This window comes from Arvicola amphibius, chromosome 3 (assembly GCF_903992535.2).
Source record: "Arvicola amphibius chromosome 3, mArvAmp1.2, whole genome shotgun sequence".
In the NCBI taxonomy this organism is placed as follows: Eukaryota; Metazoa; Chordata; class Mammalia; order Rodentia; family Cricetidae; genus Arvicola; species Arvicola amphibius.
The window spans coordinates 175,345,468-175,365,068 of NC_052049.1; the positions used below are offsets into that span (position 1 = coordinate 175,345,468).

General features: G+C 50.3%; 1 protein-coding gene across 4 annotated transcripts in view; it reads left to right on the forward strand.

Moving 5' to 3' along the window:
• Pfkfb4 (6-phosphofructo-2-kinase/fructose-2,6-biphosphatase 4) overlaps positions 1-17,755 on the forward strand; it is a 36,649-nt gene extending 18,894 nt beyond the window's left edge. For all 4 annotated transcript variants that reach the window (XM_038321942.1, XM_038321943.1, XM_038321940.1 and 1 more), the window contains exons 8-14: positions 863-1,070; positions 1,475-1,621; positions 10,432-10,536; positions 13,299-13,428; positions 13,523-13,585; positions 14,530-14,594; positions 15,883-17,755. In XM_038321942.1, coding sequence (XP_038177870.1) covers positions 863-1,070; positions 1,475-1,621; positions 10,432-10,536; positions 13,299-13,428; positions 13,523-13,585; positions 14,530-14,594; positions 15,883-15,942 — 778 coding nt within the window. In that variant the 3' untranslated portion in view covers positions 15,943-17,755. The remainder of the gene's footprint in view (positions 1-862; positions 1,071-1,474; positions 1,622-10,431; positions 10,537-13,298; positions 13,429-13,522; positions 13,586-14,529; positions 14,595-15,882) is intronic.
• The last annotated feature ends 1,846 nt before the right edge of the window (positions 17,756-19,601 follow it).

Below are 19,601 nucleotides of genomic sequence, written 5' to 3' on the forward strand. Positions count from 1 at the left end.
TCCCTCTGCTGGACTCTGCAGCCAGGCTAGCTGAGTGGAACCGGGCCTTTCCACTGTGACTCTGTTGTCTCCCCTGGGCTCCCCAGCAATGCCTCTGGTCACTCTGCAATGCCTCTGCACTAGTGGGGCTCATCCAGAGCAGCCCCAGGTAGGCCGACAGCAATGTTGCTCCTGGTTTTATTGGTAATATCAAGGCACCAAACATATGGAGACCCGTGAGAACTCAGATGAGAACATCCAGGGGCTGTTAGCTACATCACAGTTCGTCCCCGATTCCCCGATGCTGACAGCTCTCCAGGCAGGAGCCTCTCCTACGTGCACAGTGCGGGAAGCGGCCAAGTCGGGTGTGCCAGCTGCTGTCCCAGGGCCATCCTCCTGTACTTCTCAACCACTGGTTTCCTCAGGAGGAGGATGGCTGCTCCTCGGCATATAGGTGACCTTGACTGTGTCCCCAGGGAGAGGGGGAGAGGCTCACCGGGAAGGAAAGCTGACCAGGAACCTGGGGGAGTGGAGTGTTGGCCAGCTACGGGGTCAGCACTAGGAAAGGCCTTCTCGGTTCAGCTTTCAGAGCTCAGAGGGAGGCAAGGGGTTTGGGAACTCACAGGCAGCAGTCTGGGAACTGACATGATTTGACTGACCACCTCTCCGGATGTCACCTTTGAAGTCTCACGGTGCTTGTGTGTGTATCACTGGTGTGTCAGTGCTTCCTCACCCCCGTCACTTGCACACCAGCTCACAGTCCTGTGTGTTGTGATCAAATCCAGTGTGAGAGTTGCAGGTTTAGAGCTGGTCCCTGTGGCTGCCGATGCGCTCCCAGGGGCCCAGCCACCCTCACAGTTCTCTCTGCCTTCTCTCTGGCAAGGGATCTGTCCTACATCAAGATCATGGACGTGGGCCAGAGCTACGTGGTGAACCGTGTGGCTGACCACATCCAGAGTCGCATCGTTTATTACCTCATGAACATCCACGTGACACCCCGCTCCATCTACCTCTGCCGGCATGGGGAGAGTGAACTCAACCTCAAGGGCCGGATTGGTGGGGATCCTGGGCTGTCTCCCCGCGGCAGGGAGGTCAGTGTGTGTGTGTGTGTGTGTGTGTGTGTGTGTGTGTGTGTTTCTGGGTCATACAACCATTACAGTGCCCTGAGTCCCAGGGTCACAGGACCTTTACAGTGGGTTGAGTCCAAATTGTGCTGTTAAAGACTTTGACACAGTCCAGGGAGGGATTGGGACTCAGAAGAGGTCACATGGCCTTGGGACAGTGGATCAAGATGGGGGAACATGACAATTATGGTATTGCTCTTGGGGCCTGGGGAGAATACGCAGAACAGCACTTGGTTGTCGGCATCATCGGGAAGTTAGTGAGGTTTTTAACCTATTTCCTGAGGTTGGACAGAACCCGCAGGCCCCGTGTTTTGGTGTCCTTTGAGGCAGCCCAGGCCCTGTGGGGCTGAATGTGCCATGATGTGTTTCAGTTTGCCAAGCACCTGGCTGAGTTCATCAGTGACCAGAACATCAAGGACCTGAAGGTCTGGACGAGCCAGATGAAGAGGACGATCCAGACAGCGGAGGCACTGAGTGTGCCTTATGAGCAGTGGAAGGTCCTCAATGAGATCGACGCGGTAATTACTGTCCCTTCTCCTCTGCCTGCCTCTTGAGCACTGTCCTCTGGGTCAGGGAAAACCTTAATCTGTGCTTAGTATGATCTGGAGAATAATCTCGATCGTCATACTTCTGGGGTTCAAAAATTATTAGTTTATTTTCTGTTTGTATGTCTGCAAGTTGGTGCCAGTTGCTCTCCTGGAAGTCAGAGGACAGCCAACAGGGATTGGTTATTTTTCCTACCTATGTAGGGCCTTGCTGGCAAGCGTCTTTACCTGCTGAGCCACCTCACTGGTCCTACTTTCAGTTTTAAAGGAAGAAGTTTCCTAAATGTATAACAAGCCAGAAGTCAAAGGATAAACAGTAAGCGGCAGACAGATTGAGGCTCAGTGCTTTGTGTCATTGTCACGTGGCCCGCTTCCGCACCGGAGGTGGCTCGACACACTCAGCTTACCTTGGTCTTCTTCTGATTACACCATCTCTTTTTCTACTGAGCTATTTTAAAGCAAATTCAAGCATAATATTTCGTCTCTATTTTATTGCTTGGAATAAATTAATGACTCCTTGTTCCCATTAACAGAAGCATGTCTTCATTAAGAAAACTTTTAAAAAAATAGTCATTAGCACCAGGCACGATGGCTCACATTTGTAAACTTGTGACTTATGGTGCTGAGACAGGAGGATGTAATGTGCTTTGGACCTACCTGGGCTATAGAGAGAGAACCGTTTCAAATAGCAAAACCAGTTTAAAGCTGGGCAGTGGTGGTTCATGCCTTTAATCCCAGCACTAAGGGGAGCAGAGACAGGTGGATCTCTGAGTTCCAGCACAGCCAGGGCTGTTATACAGAGAAACCCTGTCTTGGTAAAACAGACAACAAAAATAAAGAAAGAAAAAGAAAGAAAGAAAGAAAGAAAGAAAGAAAGAAAGAAAGAAAGAAAGAAGGAAAGAAAAGGAAGGAAGAAAGAAGGAAGGAAAGAAAAAAGAAAGAGAGAAAGAAAGAAAAGTTAGGAGTAGAGGAGGCCAGAGATGGGGTGGGGAGGGATTTTCCTGAATCTGACAGGTAGAGTACAAAAAGCTGAGTTATCTGATACTAGAATTGGAATTTGATGGATTTTCCATCTTTCCTGAGCTTAGGGAGGGCTCTGTATTCTTTTGTGCATTTTTAAGACTTTTTATTTTTACGTGTGTATGTGTGTAGAGTCTTCCAGAGGAATCTGACACAAGCTACTTCAGGCACAGATTTATGACTCATTGCTACTGTGGTTCCCAGTCTGACAGGTGTGGCTGGGTTCTTTGCAATTACAGCATCAGCTGGGAAGTGTTTCTGCAGAGACTTGGGGTCCCCTTCAAGCCCGCATGCTTATTTACCTCGATTCATCTCCTTGGCTACAGGGTGAGGGCCTACTATCCTAGCTGCCGCTTGCCAGTAGCTAAGTCCTACAGGCCAACCATAGTTCCTTGCCATGTGGACCTCTTAGAATTTGGCAACTCATTTCTTCAGTCAGAGTCATTTATTGTCTCTTTAGTCAATAAATTGGAATCTTACAATACGGTGTGACCATGTGGTTGATGGCTTGTTCCCTCTGCCATGATCTGTTGGCTTAGAAGCAGGTCTTGGACCCTGCTCCTGCTCACAAGGCTCTCAGAGAGGAAGCCTGACTCACTTACGGTGTGTGTGTGTGTGTTGTGTGTGTGCGTGTGCGCATGTGTGTAACGGCAAGGTTCTGCCGCCGAGCCTTTACTGTGTCTGCCTTCTCACTTTCTGTTCCTCTCGCCCTCCCGAGAGTCAGGCCACCATTTTCTCCAGTCATCCAGTTGGTTAGGCGGTGGTTAGGAGAAGGAAGCGGTTACCACTCTAGCTGAAAGACACTCGCTGTGCTGTTCTAGTCATGGCTAGGAGGAACAGGCAAGGTGCCATTTTACTGTTGTCTCTGATGCTCTATGTGACTGAAATTTTCACATGAAAAGTGTGTATGTATAATCCATCAGTTTCAGTAATCTATAATTATACCCTTCAAATTCTCTGCAACCTTAGGGTTTTTTTTTTGTGTGTGTGTGTGTGTGAACTTGGTCATCATAAACTAATAATTTAGTGTTGTTAGACTATAATTATGATTCTGTTTGTTTTTCTCACATTTCTTTTTTGTCTTTATATTTTCCTGTTTGCTGTGCAAATTTTGATCTTTCTAATATAAGATAATTCGTCATAACTTGTGGGTTGGGATAGCTGCGTTAGTAGAATGCTTGCCTAGCATGCAGGAAGCCCTGGAGGAATCCACAGCTGTGCATCAACTGGTCGTGGTGGCATGTACCTGTAATTCCTGTACTTGGGAGGTAGAGGCAGGAGGGACAGAAGTTCAAGGTCAAATTTGGCTACAGCTTGAGGTGATCTTGGGCTACATGAGACCCTGGACTAAAAAGAAAAACTTAAGTGATATGAATTTGTGATCCACAAAAAGAAACAGATTCTCGTTCCTGCTTGTTCTTGGAGTTTTAGGAGCCTCTCCACCCAGTCCAGTATGGCAGTCAGAGACATGGCCAATGGCAGAAAGGAGATGCAGTCTGTTGACATGGATGGATGCATTGGTCACTGATCCCTCGGTCCATCTCCACAGACTGAGAGGAAGTCTGAGATTCCGTATAAAGGGGAAATTAAATGAGAGAAAAGGGTTTGGGGTTTGCACAGCTGCCAGAAACAGGAAGTTTTGGTTGGTCAAGCCAGTGGTCTGGTCACTGGCTGCTCTCTAGTTCTGAGAGTGGCTCAGGAGAAGCAGTGACCCAGCCACCACTTGAGAACAGTCTGCTTCTCAAGAGACGATTGCTGCAGCCGCGGGTGCAGCCGCACTGCATGGGAGCCGACCTCTGACAGTCAGGACCATTGCTGTCGCCGTCCAGAGGAGAGCAGGAGGAACCGGCAGCCTGTGAGATAGGATGGCCCAGGCCCCTGGCCAGGGAGTGACCGCTCACTTCCTGTGGTCTCATCCCTCATGGCTTGGTAGGTGTAGTCCAGAATGGTCTCCCTGTGGTAAGAGCAAGGGAGAGGGACGAGGAATCTGGAGGCACACATGAGATGGCCCAGTTGGCATCACCAGCCCTCCCACCCCGAGATAAGGTTTCTCTGGACAGCCCTGGCTGTCCTGTAACTGTGTAGATCAGGCTGGCCTCAGACTCAAGAGATTCACACGCCTCAGTCTCCCGAGTGCTGGGATTAAAGATGTGCACCGCTACACTTGGCCCAGCATCTCCTTTAAAGTTTTTGTTTTTAAATTTTATTTATTTAATGTACATTAGGGTTTTGCCTGTATGTATGTCTGTATGAGTATGTCAGATCCCCTGGAACCGGAGTTACAGATAGCTGTGTGCTGGGAATTGTGTAGGTGCTGGGAATTAAATCTGAGTCCTTTGGAAGAACAGCTAGTGCTCTTAACCTCGGAGCCATCTCTCTTGTGTGTTTTTAAATTTTAAATTTATTTATGTATTTTTTCTTGGGGGGGTCTGTGACATGTGCCACAGCACATGTGGAGGTCAGAGGACAACTTGCTGGAGTCGGTTCTCTCCTCCCACCATGTGGGTCCTGGGGACTGAGTTCCTGTCACCAGACTGGGTGGCAAGTGCCTTTATCTGCTGAGTCATCTTGTCAGCCCCTACCACCTCTTTAAGGCTGCTGTTTCAGCTGAGTATGGTGACGCACATCTTTAATCCCAGCACTTGGGAGGCCTCAAACTCACAGAGATGCGCCTGCCTTCTGAGTGCTGGGGTTAAAGGCATGTGCTACCACCACCTGGATTGTTTTGTTTTTTAATCTTCTGTACATGAGCTCAGTGTGTGTGTGTGTGTGTGTGTGTGTGTGTGTGTGTGTGAAGTATATGCATATTTGTGTGCACATAGGCACCCGAGGCTAGAGGAGGAAGTTGGGTATCCTGCTCCATCGCCTTCTGCCTTCTCCCCTTGAGACAGTATTTCACTGAATTAGCTGGCAGCCAGCATGCCCAGAGACCCTCCAGTCTCTGCCCCACAGCACTGGGATTGCAGGTGTATGTGGCCTTGCCTAGCTTTTACATGGGTGCTGAGGATTCGAACTCAGACCTCCCTGCGTGCCCACTGACCATCTGCCTGTGCCCCTGGTCGGTCCATTTGAGGGTGTGGTGAGGATTCTGCTATTTCTCTCTGAGCTTTTGTGTGGGTAGTCTCTATTGCTGTTTGTGTTTTTAAGTTCAGTTTCACTTCTGCTTTTTCTTTCTGGTGTGGAAAGCCTGACTGATTATTGCTTTGTGGCTGGAGCCCTCAGAGTGATGGTTCCCCCTTTGTCACCCCAGGCTTCTGGTGGCTCCTTTGCTGCTGGCCTCCTTTGCCCAGCCTTAGGCCCATCCATCGTCCTTTGAATCACCTCTGCACAGTGGAAGGCTTCAGGTCACTGGGCTCAGTGATCTAGGTCTGTTTGTTCCTCTTGCAGGAAAGTTGATGCATTCAGTCTCTGTCCATAGCAGAAGTGCACATAGGATGGCCTTTCTCCAGACTGACAGGCAGACAGGGGGCAGCAGTGAGCCCTTTATCTCAGAGGGTGCCCTCTGAAGCTCTAGGGATTCGAATTTTTCTCTTGTTTTCTCTTTTCTTTCTCTTCTCTGTCATGCTCTGCAGTTCAGGAAGTGCCCCTGAGCGCTGAGCTGCTGCAGTCTGGGCTTACCCACTTTCTCTCAGGCTTGCAGTCGTTTGGCTCATTATTTTTTTATTTTTTTAAATATTTATTTATTTATTATGTATACAATATTCTCTCTGCATGTATGCCTGAAGGCCAGAAGAGGGCACCAGACCTCATTACAGATGGTTGTGAGCCACCATGTGGTTGCTGGGAATTGAACTCAGGACCTTTGGAAGAGCAGGCAATGCTCTTAACCACTGAGCCATCTCTCCAGCCCTGGCTCATTCTTTAAAAAAAAAAATCTGAAATACTTTTCTATATGCCTTGTGCTTTTGACTGTTTTCTCAACTTTTTTTGTATGTGTAGTCTGCATTCATGTGTGTTTGTATGTTTGCATGTGCTTGGGGAGGCCAGAGGTTGACACTGAGTGTTTTCTCAGCTAGTCTCCACCTCATATTTTGAGGCAGAGTCTCTCACTGAACCCAAAGCTTGCCAGCTTGGCAAGTCTAACTAGCTGGCTTGTTCCAGGGCTCCTCCTGTGTCCGGCTCCCATTTGCTGGGATTATAGGCAGGCCACGTGCCTGCCTGACATTAAGTGGGTTCTGGGGTCTCAGCTCCAGTCCCCGTTCCTGACCAGCAGGTGCTTTACTCAGTGAGCCGACATTTTATGTGTTTTTCTTTACACGTGTGTGTGTGTGTGTGTGTGTGTGTGCACCTGCTTGACTGCACATGTACCCTGTTCAGGTGTAGGCGCCTACAGAGGCCGGAAGAGGGCACCATTGCTAGACTAGTGCAGCCACGTTCTCTGCCTCTTCCAAACAGATCATCTTGTCTCTAGTTTTTCATGACCAGCTTGATTCCTTCTGGGGCTTCACAGAAACACCCCAACATCCATATTTCTCTCTCTTACTTTTGAAGCAGGTTCTTGCTGTCACTTAGGCTCAGGCTGTCCTGGGATCTCAGGATCCTCCTTCTTCAGCCTCCTGAATATGAGATTGCAAGAAGTGTTTGCTGCCACGATGGGCTAAACTCACATTTACATGGGCTAAACTCACATTTACATCAACAGCCTGGTTATGGTGATGCTAATAACAGAGGCTCAGGCTCACAAGTGTGTGTGTGTATGCATTTGTGTGCACATGTTTTGTCCTGGGTGTTGTGCACATGTGCTTATGGGTGCGCATGAGCCCAGAGGTCAATGCCAACACCACATGTTCTTCAGTCACTCTTCATCTGACCCGTCTCTCTCTCTTTCTCTCTCTTTCTCTCTCTCTCTCCTTTTTCTTTTTCTTTTCTTTTGTTTTTGTTTTCTGAGACAGGGTGTCTCTGTGAAACAATCCTGGCTGTCCTGGAACTCACTCTGTAGACCAGGCTGGCCTCGAACTCACAGAGATCCGCAGCTTCTGCATCCCAAGTGCTAGGATTAAAGGTGTGTGCCACCACCTTACTTTTCTAAGACAGCATCTCTCGCTGGACCTGGTGTTCCAAGGCTTCTTCTCCTACCTCTGCCTGCCCAGTGCTGGGACGACAAATGCTTGTGGCCACATTAGTTTTTTACATGTGTTGGGGATCCAAACTCAGATTCTCAAGAGTCAGCACAGGCTTTCCTGACTGAGCCATCTTCCCAGGGCTTTGTTTACCGGGCCTGTTTCCCTCTAAGCCTTCCCACAATGCCCTTTAACATTTGCATTGTTACCAACAGGTGCTTCAAGTCAAACTAAAACATTCTTCCTGCCTCAGTAACCACTTCCACATTCTTAGGGACTTATTACAACAGAGCTTCACTTCCTGGTATCAGAACACGTCTCAGTTCTTAGGGCCCCATAGCGATGGCTCACTCGTGGGATGTACTTCATGAAATGCTTGAGGCTTCACTGCCTCTGGGCCTTAAATACTTTTTCGGTACTTTCCATCACTTATCTTGTCTGCTGGTGGCTGACGGTGTTTTATTTAATTTGTGTGGGTGTGTGGCGCCCACAGAGACCTGAAGAGGGCATTGGGTCCTCTGAAGCTTAAGTTACAGGTGACTGTGACCCACCCAACATGGTTTCTGGGAGCTGAACTTGGGTCCTCTGGAAAAGCAGCAAGCGTTCTTAACCGTTGAGCAGTCTCTGTAGCTCCTTTGTTGTGGTTTTAATTGTGTGTTTGTGTGTGCGTTGTGGTTTTAATTGTGTGTATGTGTGTGCATGTGAGAGAGAGAGTGTGTGTGTGAATGTGTGTGTGTGTGCGCGCATTGTGGTTTCAGTTGTGTGTATGAGTGTGTATGTGAATGTGTGTGTGTGTGGATGTGCAGTGGAGTCCTGGTGCCTGTGCAGGCCTGGAGGTGAGATCTCCTAGAGCTGGAGTTACAGGCAGTCGTGAGGTGCCTGCAACGAGTGCTGGAACTGAACCTAGGTCCTCTGCAAGAGCAGGGTGCTCACTCAACTGCCGAGCCTCCTCTCTGCCCCAGGTTGTTTTTTTGAGACAGAGTCTCATGTAGGTTAGGCTGACCTCAGCTTTGACCTTCAGCTCCCTGTGCACATGATTCATCTGGTGTGCTCAGCTCGGCTTGTTTTGACATTTGTATAAGATCGTGTATATTTGTGTTCTCTCTCTCTGTCTTTCTCTCTCTCTGTCTTTCTCTCGTTCACTGTGGCCTGGTCTCTCCCTCAGGAACACAAATGAGTTTTTGTGATTACAGTTCCCGCAGTAGTTCCTGCTTATACTTAGCACTTCCATAATAGACAAGAATTAAGGACCAGCACGATGCCTCAGTGGGAGGAGAGGGCACTCGCTGACAAGCCTGAGAACCGGGTTCTGTTCCTGTGGTGAGAACTGACTCCTGCAAGTTGTTCTCTGACCTCTACAACCATGCCCTGTCATGAGCACATGGGCACACACACAATAAACTAACAAACACATAAATAAATGCAATAAAAAGATTTTAAGCTAGTGTAGTAGCATATGACTTTAATCCCAGCACTCGGGAGGCAGAGGCAGGCAGATCTCTGTTCGGAATATTGGTTTTTTGTTTTGTATTTTTAGGTTTGTTGTTTGTCTTTTATTTATTTATTTATCTTTTTTTTTTTTTTTTTTTTTTTTTTTTTTATTTTTCGAGACAGGGTTTCCCTGTAGTTTCTAGAGCCTGTCCTGGACCTAGCTCTTGTAGACCAGGCTGGTCTCGAACTCACAGAGATCCGCCTGCCTCTGCCTCCCGAGTGCTGGGATTAAAGGCGTGCGCCACCACCGCCCGGCTTATCTTTATTTTATTTGCATTGGTGTGAAGGTGTCAGATTCCCTGGAACTGGATTTTCAGACATTTGGGAGCTGCCATGTGGGTGCTGGGAATTGAACCCGAGTCCTCTGGAAGAGCAGTCAGTGCTCTTAACCGCTGAGCCATCTCTCCAGCCCCCCAGAATATTGTTTTAAGGCGTGTTACTTTTGTTTATGTTGCATTTGTTTAACTCTGTGAAGCTGTGATTCTTTGCCTGTCTAAAACACCTGATGGTCTAATAAAGAGCTGATTGGCCAATAGCGAGGCAGGAGCAAGGATAGGCGGGGCTGGCGGGCAGAGAGGATAAATAGGAGAAGAAACAAGAACAAGGAGAGAAAGGTGCCGGGGCCAGCACCCAGCCTGTGCGGTGAGAGTGGAAGTAGGATGCGCAGAAGCAAGAAAAGGAAACGGCTCAGAGGCAGAAGGAGGACGGGGTAATTTAAGAAAAGCAGCAAGAAACAAGCCAAGCTAAGGCTGGGCATTTATAAGTAATCATAGGTCTTTGTGTGTGGAGGAGCTGGATGGCTGGCCCCCAAAAAACTAGAAGAATAAAAACCAACAACAGATCTCTGAGTTTGAGGCCAGCCTGGTTTACAGGACAGTCAGGGCTGTATATAGAGAACCTGTCTCAAAGAACAAAAAACAAACAAAAAAAAATTAAAGACTAAGGATAAGACCCACATTTGTGCTAAGTCCTGTATCATTCCCTGGATAGTTGTATGAGGGAGAGGTAAGGATGGCTCTGACAGCTTCCTACAGCGTGGCTACCAGTGCACTCAATGTCCAGAGAAGGTCTGCTTTTCTACACAGTGTAAGCTTTGTGCTTAGAGTGGCCCCTTGGCCCAGGAAATGCTGGTCTCCTCTGTCTGCCCCTCCAATCCCAGGGTGGTCTTTTCAGCCTGGCATGGGTGGTGTGATGGCTGCTGTGTCTTCCTAGGGTGTCTGCGAGGAAATGACCTACGAAGAGATCCAGGGTCACTATCCACTGGAGTTTGCCCTGCGGGATCAGGACAAGTACCGCTACCGGTACCCGAAGGGTGAGGTAGGTGGGGCCTGGGGTCTTAGTTGAGTTCCTGCTGCCTGCCTGGCAGTGCTGTTTGTAGCCAGGGCTCAGAGGCTTGACCTTAGGGCCGGCAGCCCAGGTGTGGGTTTCTTCTCCATCAGTTCCCAGCTCTGCCTCCCAGACCTTTGTTCTTCCTCGGGTGGGCGGTGGGAGGATGGTGCTACAGAGAGCAGGGATTAGCCATGTTGGGTGCCTCTCTGTCTTTGTTTCTTCCTTTCTAAGGGTGCAGACCTGGCAAGGGCAGACATTGAGCTTAGTGTCCCTGGCTCTGTTGGAGTTGGCTTTTCTGGGACTTCTAGATTAGCTATGGTCTCCTGGGATGCCCAGGCCAGCTCCTTTTTCAGGGAACCGTCAGCCTTTCCCAGAGTGCGCTCAGTGGCCAGGCCTCACTCCAGGCTTTTCCACCCTTCTCTCTGCCCTGGACCTTTGGCCTTTCTTTAGACACCTTCCCCTGGCACAAGGTGATCCTATCCTTCCCAGGGCTCCATGTGCCAACCCTACCCTGCCTCCAGATCCATGGAGACCTTCTCCAAAGAGATTGGCTAAGGTGACCACACTGTCACCTTTCCTCAGAGAATCCCTGGTCATTCCAGGCCCCAGGTCAGAAAGTAAGAATCACTTTGTCTGAGGAGTCTCCTGCTTCAGGGAGGTGCCCCGGGATGGTGTCTAAATATGGCCCTGAGATGCGTGTGTGTCTCATGCAGCTCTGGTTGACACAGCACCTTGTCCTTTGCAGCACAGTTCAAGTTCAGAGCCATCCCAGATTGTGGAAAAGGGAAACAGTGCAGGCTTGGGAGATAGTACAGTCAGTTGTCTGCCTTGCAAACACGAGGATCTAAGCTCGATCCCCAGAACTGCTGGAGGTCGGCCAGGTCAGGCATTGGTGCCACTGCCCAATCACAATGTTGGGCAGACTCTCTGGGGGTTTATTTTGAAAAATAGATAACTGTAGAGAGATGGACCCACCTCTACCCCCATACCTAATTCTTGAGTTAAAATGGAGCTGGGATTGCCCCAGGGGCCAGCACAGATACGAGGTCCCTGTTACCACAACAGTGGGGGAGGGGACAAGCAAGCAGACAACCACAAGGTTGTTTCTGGGGACTTCAGGTTCCTGACAGTTGTCATACTCCAGGAAGTCCATCGCCATCCTCAGGTGCTGTGGACTAGAGGGAGGGAGGGCCTTTCCGCCAGTCACAGCTTCCCGCTACTGAATCCTGTAGTGAAGGCTGCAGAGGCCCCATGGATGGCATGAGGTGGCTGTGTAAACAGAGGACTACTCCAAGGTATGGTTAAAAGGAAAGTTTTTATCGTAGCTATGAGGGAGAGAACAGCCAGTGGCATCTGGAAGAGTCCAGAACAGAGAGAGAGTTGTAGATTTAACATGTCCAGCAGACTAGACCTGGCCATGAGAGGAGAATGGGGGAAGGACGGACAGAGACAAGACCAAGAAAGACAGGCAAAAGAGGGAACCAAGAGAGCACATTCCCAAAATAGTGGGGTTACAGGGAATGAGGAACTGGGGGAGGGAAGCCTAGGAACTGGAGAAGTTTAGGGTAGGGGATGGGTAAGAAGAGCCATAGGTACTTTTGATACTGAGGAAGCCTGGAGGCCAGCATTGCTTCAGTATGCTAATAGGCACCACAGACAGCCATTTAACCTGAGTTTCTTTGGGACCTGATAGTAGCCTTTTGGGATATGTCTGAGGCCTAGCTCTCTTGATCCTACCAGGACTCAGCCCTGGAAGGAGAAGGTGGCCCCCTTCCCAGATTGTCCCCAGCACCTGTCCAGGTTAGGCATCTCACTAAAGCAGCCCTCCAAGGGAAGCCGCCCACTTCATTCCCTCAGGAACCTGGCTGGAGGGAGCTTAAACACAACCTCTGGCAGAGTGAGTGGCTCCAGGGGGCGGGAGGTGCCCCGTTGCCTAGCACACCTGTCTTAGGGTTTCTATTGCTGGGATGAAACCCAATGGCCAAAAGAAAGTCAGGGAGGAAAGGTTTTATTGGCTTACACCTCACATTAAAGTTCTTCACTGAAGGAAGTCAGTACAGAACTCAAACAGGGCAGGAACCTGGAGGCAGGAGCTGATGTAGAGGCTTGGGGGTGGGTGCTGCTACTGGCTTGCTTCCCATGGATTGCTCAGCCTGCTTCATTACAGAACCCAGGCCCACCAGCCCAGCACCACCCACAATGTGCTGTGCCCTCTCCCATCAACCACTAGGTAAAAAAATGTCCTACAGCAGGATCTTATGGAGGGATTTTCTCTGTTGAGGTAAACTCCTGTCTTAGAGTTTCTCTGGCTGTGAAGAGACACCATGATCACAACAACCCTTATAAAGAACAACATTTACCTGGGACTCGCTTACAGTTCAGAAGTTTAGTCCATTATGGCGGGAAGCATGGCAGCACGCAGGTAGAGAGGTAGCTGAGAGTCTACGTCTGGATTAATATGCAGCTGGAAGAGAGGGTGACATTGGGCCTGACTTGAGCATTTGAAACCTCAGAGCTCACCCCCAGTGACACACTTCCTCCTACAAGGTCACACCTACTCCGGCAAGGCCACAATTCCTTATAGTGCCAGTCCCTATGAGCCTGTGGGGCCATTTTCGTTCAAACTACCCTACCTCCTTTCAGACAACTCTAGTTTATATGTGAAGTTGACCTAAGTCTAGTCAGAACAACTCCTGACTCTGTTCCTACCCCTGGAGCCGGGCCTGAAGGACACTCTGATGCCTTTACAGTCCTATGAAGACCTGGTGCAGCGACTGGAGCCTGTCATCATGGAACTGGAGAGACAGGAGAACGTGCTGGTCATCTGCCACCAAGCTGTGATGCGCTGCCTCCTGGCCTACTTCCTTGACAAGGCAGCTGGTGAGGGGCCTTAGCCGGGCTGGTGGGCTGTGTGCATGACATGGGGACATCTGGGCTTGCATGGCATGTGAGCCCTGTCCTTCTTTGTCCACAGAAGAGCTGCCCTACCTCAAGTGCCCCTTGCACACAGTCCTGAAGCTCACACCCGTGGCCTACGGTAAGGGGGTGTCCCGTGTTGACCTTGACTGTCCTGTAGAGTTCTAGGATGGTCCACATATCTCTGCTTTCCCTTGGGCCTCATTCATGCCCACTCTCCCCCACACACTGCCTTTCCCAATTCCCCTTCTCCATTTTTCTTCTTTCATTGCTCTGAGGCAGGTTTTTGCTCAGAAACTTCCTATCTCAGTTCCTTCCTACCCCACCCCCACCAGTGCTGGAATTCTTTCTAATCGTGCACCTAGTTTGCTTTTTAGTTTATAGAAAACTTTGTGTATTCAATATGGTAGCTTATGCTTGTAATCAGGAGGAAGATTGCCAAGAGTTTGAGGTTAGCCTTGGCTATATAGTGAGTTCAAGGCCAGCCTGAGTTACAAAATGAGACCCTGTCTCAAACAAACAAAAGTTCCTGTGACCATAGGAAGCCTCTTCAGTGATCTTTGATCTTTTCTTAGCCTTAGAATGTTCTGGAGGCAGGACATTTGTGTCTCCCCCACCTCTTACTGCACTGGCAGATGCTCAGGTCACAGTCCACTCTCCTGGGTCACACTTGTGGAGAATGAAGCTTCAGGGGAGCTGGAATTACTCCTCCCCCTGGCCTTACTGCTTTGTCTGTGGCAGGATGGAGGGTGTCACTGGTGTGGGGGCACCAAGGATTAGGGACTCCATGTTAATCATTGACCTATTGCTGCCCCAGCCACTCCCAGTCCCTGTGTAGGCAGCTTGGGCCCCCCCCCCATGTGGCACACATGGGCAGTCACACATGGATCCGCAGGAGTCTGACAGGTCCCCCTTGCCTCCTGGCGGGCCCTGGAGCTGTCTAGGGAAGGATGGACGGGGTAAAGCTGAGCTCTGTACGTTTTGCCTCCTCCTCAGTGTAGCTTTTGCCACTGTGGCTCTGGCTGCCCTCTGTGTGGAAACGACACTAGCCTCTTCCTTCGGCAGGTTGTAAAGTGGAGTCCATATTCCTGAATGTGGCAGCTGTGAACACGCACCGAGACAGGCCTCAGGTAGCACTGTGCTCACTGCTGGGGTGGTGGACGTGTTCCCTGGGGGTGTCCTGACTCTCTATCTTCAGGATTCCCACTTGGGTATCTCTTCCCAGGCTGTTTTCTTTTGTCTCCTGTGGCTAGGTAGTGCTGTGGCCTGGGTAGTTAGGTGCTTCCCAAGGTCAGCCCTGGGGAGGGGCCTGGAACTGGGTATGTTTGGCTCCCAGTTCTTAAGGCCCCACAAACTCAACAGCTCTGCCGTGGATCTGGACCAGATGCTGGTCCGGGGTGAGGGAGAGGCTAGATGCCCACCCACGGCAGGTGGGGATTCTGGCCTTCCTTACCAGTCCAGGCATCATGAGAGCCTTTGTAACTGGGCACCTTTGAACTTTAAAAAGTATTATGGGCCTGAGATGGTAGAATGCTTGCCTGTCACACACAGAGCCTTGAATCTGATCCCCAACAGTACACAGTGACAGATGCCTAGAATCCCAGCTTACAGAGGCAGGAGAATCAGAAGTTTAAGGTCATCCTCAGCTATATAGTGAGTTTGAGGGCAACATGGGCTACATGAGACTCTCTCTCAAAAGGCAAAACAATAACAAACCAACCCTACCTCAAAGTAGGAATCTACCTGGGGCTGGTCTGTGAGCTCTATGGTCAGCATAGGCCAAGAGGAGCGTGTCTCTGTCCCTAAAGGGATGGCTGTGGTATGCTGCACAGGGCTACCACTCCCTGACCTAGTCCTGCAGCTTCTGGAATCAAAGGGAGCCATTGAGGGCTCACAGGACAGCCTCATGGAGCTTAGGGAAGTCTCAAGACCCCCAATTCTCAGGTCTGAGATATCCAAGGCTTAGCAGGCCAAGGATGGAACTGGACCTTATGACTTACGGAGGTCATTCACAGTGAGCTTCAGGGGCTTCCGGGGGTCCTGTGACTCAGTCCTGAGGAGCTGAGCCATGTTATAGACTAGATGTCCATAGGCTGCTAGAGCTGGGAAAGAGGGACACCCAGGGACCGAGCCTTGCCAGCTGCCAGTCCTTAGGAAGGAGGTAGAGTAGCCTTGCTTGGGGCAGCACCTGACCCGCTTGCAGTGGGACCTGGAGTAGTTAGCAGCCCCACCCCACCCTCGTCCTGTCGTCTGAGAACCCAGCATGTGGTACTTCAGACTTCCGGCAGATTAGGGTCCTTCAGCTGGGGCTCTTGAGGCGAGATGGGTATCTGTCTGGCCACAGTGATGAGGACAGCAGGGGTGAGGTGCCCCCTCTCTTCCTGAGCAGGGTGGACATCCTTTGTCTTTGTTGTGCAGAATGTAGACATCTCCAGGCCTTCAGAGGAAGCCCTTGTCACAGTCCCTGCTCACCAGTGACCACGTCTCATCCAAGAGCCCTGGCAGGCCCTGACTTCTGCAGAGGGGTCACCCCAGGGGTCACTCCTGGCCTACTTGTTGTTTGCTGTACCGATGATGTCACCACGCAGGAGCACTCCTGAAGCCATGGGTGCCTAGCAACACTCAGAACTCTCAGCCTAGCCCACTGCCTCCTTGCTGACAACCAGCAGCAGGGCTAGGGATGGCTGCTGAGGTGCTGCTGAGTTCTCTGGGCCTTGTGCTTTGCTGCTGGCTCCTCTGCAACAGCTGTCAAGCAGCCCGCTCGCTGCCTCGTGAAGTATGCAACCTTAAATGTGACATGAGACAGAAGTCTCACTAGAACACCCCCACTGAGGCCCGGCTGCCTGAAATGGGCCAGGTGACCACTGTAGAGCTCTGCTGTCCTCTCTGTAGCCACCCTCGAAGCCAGAGGCCAGATCTTTGCAGGACCTTAGTGTACGCTATTCCCTGCCTGGCACAGAGTGGCACGGAAGAACTGTTGCCCTATTTGTAGATGCTCGTGGGGATAGCATGTTGTTTCTGGTGTCTGACACTGGACAAGTGTGGAAGGCAGCGTTTGTGGTGCCTTCCTATGTCTACCAAGTTGTGCACTGGAACGTGGGGCAGCTGCAGCTCAGGCTGCCTTGTCCTCAGTTCTTCCCCCCCCCCCCCGGGGGGGGGACGACGACCGTGCGGTGGCCGGGCACCAAAGTGCTCCTGGAAGCTGGTCTCCCCTGCCTGGCTGTTGCTGTCAGGTCCACACAGGACAGACCACTGGTGACCGGGACATACCTTTGTCATAAATGGCTCAGACCTGGTAGTTCTGTCAGACTGTCTTCTTGTTCGTTGGCCTCTACCTGTAAGACTGAGGAGGGAGAGACATAATACGAGGCAGGCGGTCCCAGCCACGGGAGGAGCCTCCAGACTCACTCCAGCCTTGATGCACAGACAACTTAAGCCTAGCAAAACAGCCTTATGAGGCCTGGTGCCTCTCGTGCCCTGAGTTCTCGTGGGTCCAGGCAGCAAGGTCAGGCTCCATGTTTCAGCTGAGCAGCAGAATGACAAGCAGGCTTTGAAGCAGGCTGGGAGCTGTCTATAGCAGTAATCAGTGCTCTGATATCCACACAGCAGCCATGGGGAAGCCAGGCCCTGCATCCAAGAGCATTTCCAGGCCTGAATCTGGCAGAGCAGTCTACCTCTGCCAGCCCTGTCAGCCCTGCCAGCCCTGGGCTGTATAACTTGCAGATGCCACCTGCCTCGGAGAAGTCCGTGCTGTTATCCCTAGCCAGTGTCTCAGCTGCTGTGCTGGGACTGGGGCATAACTCTCCTGGACTCATCAGACCTCCAAGCCCTAGCTTGGAGCTAGAAGACCATACCACTGCCTTTGGGATGTGGGGCCTGCACCCTTTGCTCCCCGTCTCAGAATCTGAGTGATGTCATGTTATCTCCACACGCATGTTAGGCAGAGCAGACCCTGTGGTCAGCAGCTGTGAACACATAGCTGGATGCCGTTTGAGGTGAAGACCACCAAAGCCTTTTCCCTCCATGCCCGGGAAGATGGGAATTGTTGGATGCAGAGGTAAGAGCCTAGGGTTGGGGCAGAAGGATGCCAGTGGAGTAGGGCATGTGCTGCAACACTCCCTCGTGCAGCAGGAAGTCCCTCCCTCATGCAGCAGGAAGTGGCCTCCATGCAGTACAGCAGGCTGGCCACCGACTCTTAGCTGAGATGATTGATTCATGGGCAGAATCACTGACATTGTCCTGCTTTCCCGAGAACATATGGTTTTGGATTTCAGTTGTACATTGCACTATGTCCAGCGTTCTTTGCAATAAATACTTTTTAAAAAACGTAATTCTATGTGGTATTTTGTAGCGTTCTCTCTCTCTCTCTCTCTCTCTCTCTCTCTCTCTCTCTCCCTCTCCCCCTCTCCCTCTTCCTCTCCCTCTCTCTCTTTCTCTTTGTGTGTATGTGTGTGTGTGTATGTTTATGTGTGGTGATCTTTCCCAGCTCTGTCGTTACCTGGTGCAGGCTTTTTCATAGGTGTGTGTGGTGGTTTGAAAATGACCCCCAAAGGGAATGACACCATTAGGAGATGTGGCCTTGTTGGAGGGAGTGTGTCACTGTGGAGTCTTTGAAGTCTCACATGTGCTCAAGGCACCACCCAGTATCTCCAACCACTTCCTGTTGCCTGCAAGTCTCAGCTCCGTCTCCAGCACCATGTCTACCTACACGCCACCGTGTCGATGATGGACTAAACCTCCACAAATGTCAGCCACCCAAATTAAATGTTTTCCTTTATAAGAGTTGCCGTGGCCATGGTGTCTCTTCACAGCACTAGAAACCCTAAGACAGTGTGTGTGTGTATTGGAGTCCTTCAGTCAGCTTCTGCCCAAATGTTCCCCCTTGAAAACTACCAGGTGTGGTGGTACGTATCTGTAATCTCAGCCCTCTGGAGGCAGAGGCAGGAAAATCTCTGTTTTAGGATTCTGTTGCTGTGAAGAGACACCATGACCATGACAACTTTTTTATTTTCTTTTTGGTTTTTCGAGACAGGGTTTCTCTGTAGCTTTGGAGCCTGTCCTGGAACTAGCTCTTGTAGATCAGGCTGGTCTCGAACTCACAGAGATCTGCCTATCTCTGCCTCCCGAATGCTGGGATTAAAGGTGTGCGCCACCACCGCCCGGCTCCATGACAACTCTTATAAAAGAAAGCATTTCATTGGGGTGGCTTACACTTTCAGAGGTTAGTTCATTATCATGGTGGGAGCATGGTGGCATGCAGGCAGACATGGTGCTGAAGAAGTTGCATCTAGACTCTCAGCAGCAGCAGGAAGAGAGAGAGTCACTGGCCTGGCTTGGGCTTTTGAAACCTCAAGCCCACCTCCTAGTGACACACTTCCTCCTAATTAGGTCACACCTCCTAATCCCTCTCAAACAGTGCCACTCCCTGATGACCAGGCATTCAAATAAAAGGGCCTATGGGGGCCATTCTTATTCAAACCATCATAATCTATCAATAGATTCTTTCTCTCTTACTATTTTAATTTTTAAAATTTAACTATTTTATGTGTATGTATATATGTATGTGTGTATGGGTGCTTGCCTACCTGTATGTCTATTCACCATCTGCATGTCTGGTCCTCACAGAGGCCAGAAGAGGGCATTGGGTCCTCTTGAACTAGAGTTACAGGCAGTTGTGAGCTGCCATGTGGGCACTGGGAATTGAACCCAGGTCTTCTGGAAGAGTAGGGTCTGTCTCTCTTATTTTTAGTTGTTTTTGTTTTGTTGGGTTTTTTTTGTTGTTGTTGTTTTTGAGATAGGGCTTTACTGTGTAGCCCTGGCTGTCCTGGAACTTGCTTTGTAGAATAGGCTGCTCTTGAACTCAGAGATCTACCTGCCTCTGCCTCCCAAGTGCTGGGGTTAAAGGTGTGTCACCACTGCCCAGCTATAATGCAGGGTCTTAACCAAGCACAGTGTGGAGTGCTTAGGGCTCTTCCTGGACTTCATTGTTTTCCTTTATTTACATTCATGCTGTCCCTCAAATTTCATTCACACTAAATTGCTGCCGCCTTATCCCTAGCTCCCACACCCAGGCATCCCCGTGAACACAGAAGATGGCTGCTCTCGGCACTCACGGTCCTTCTCACATGCCGTCCTGT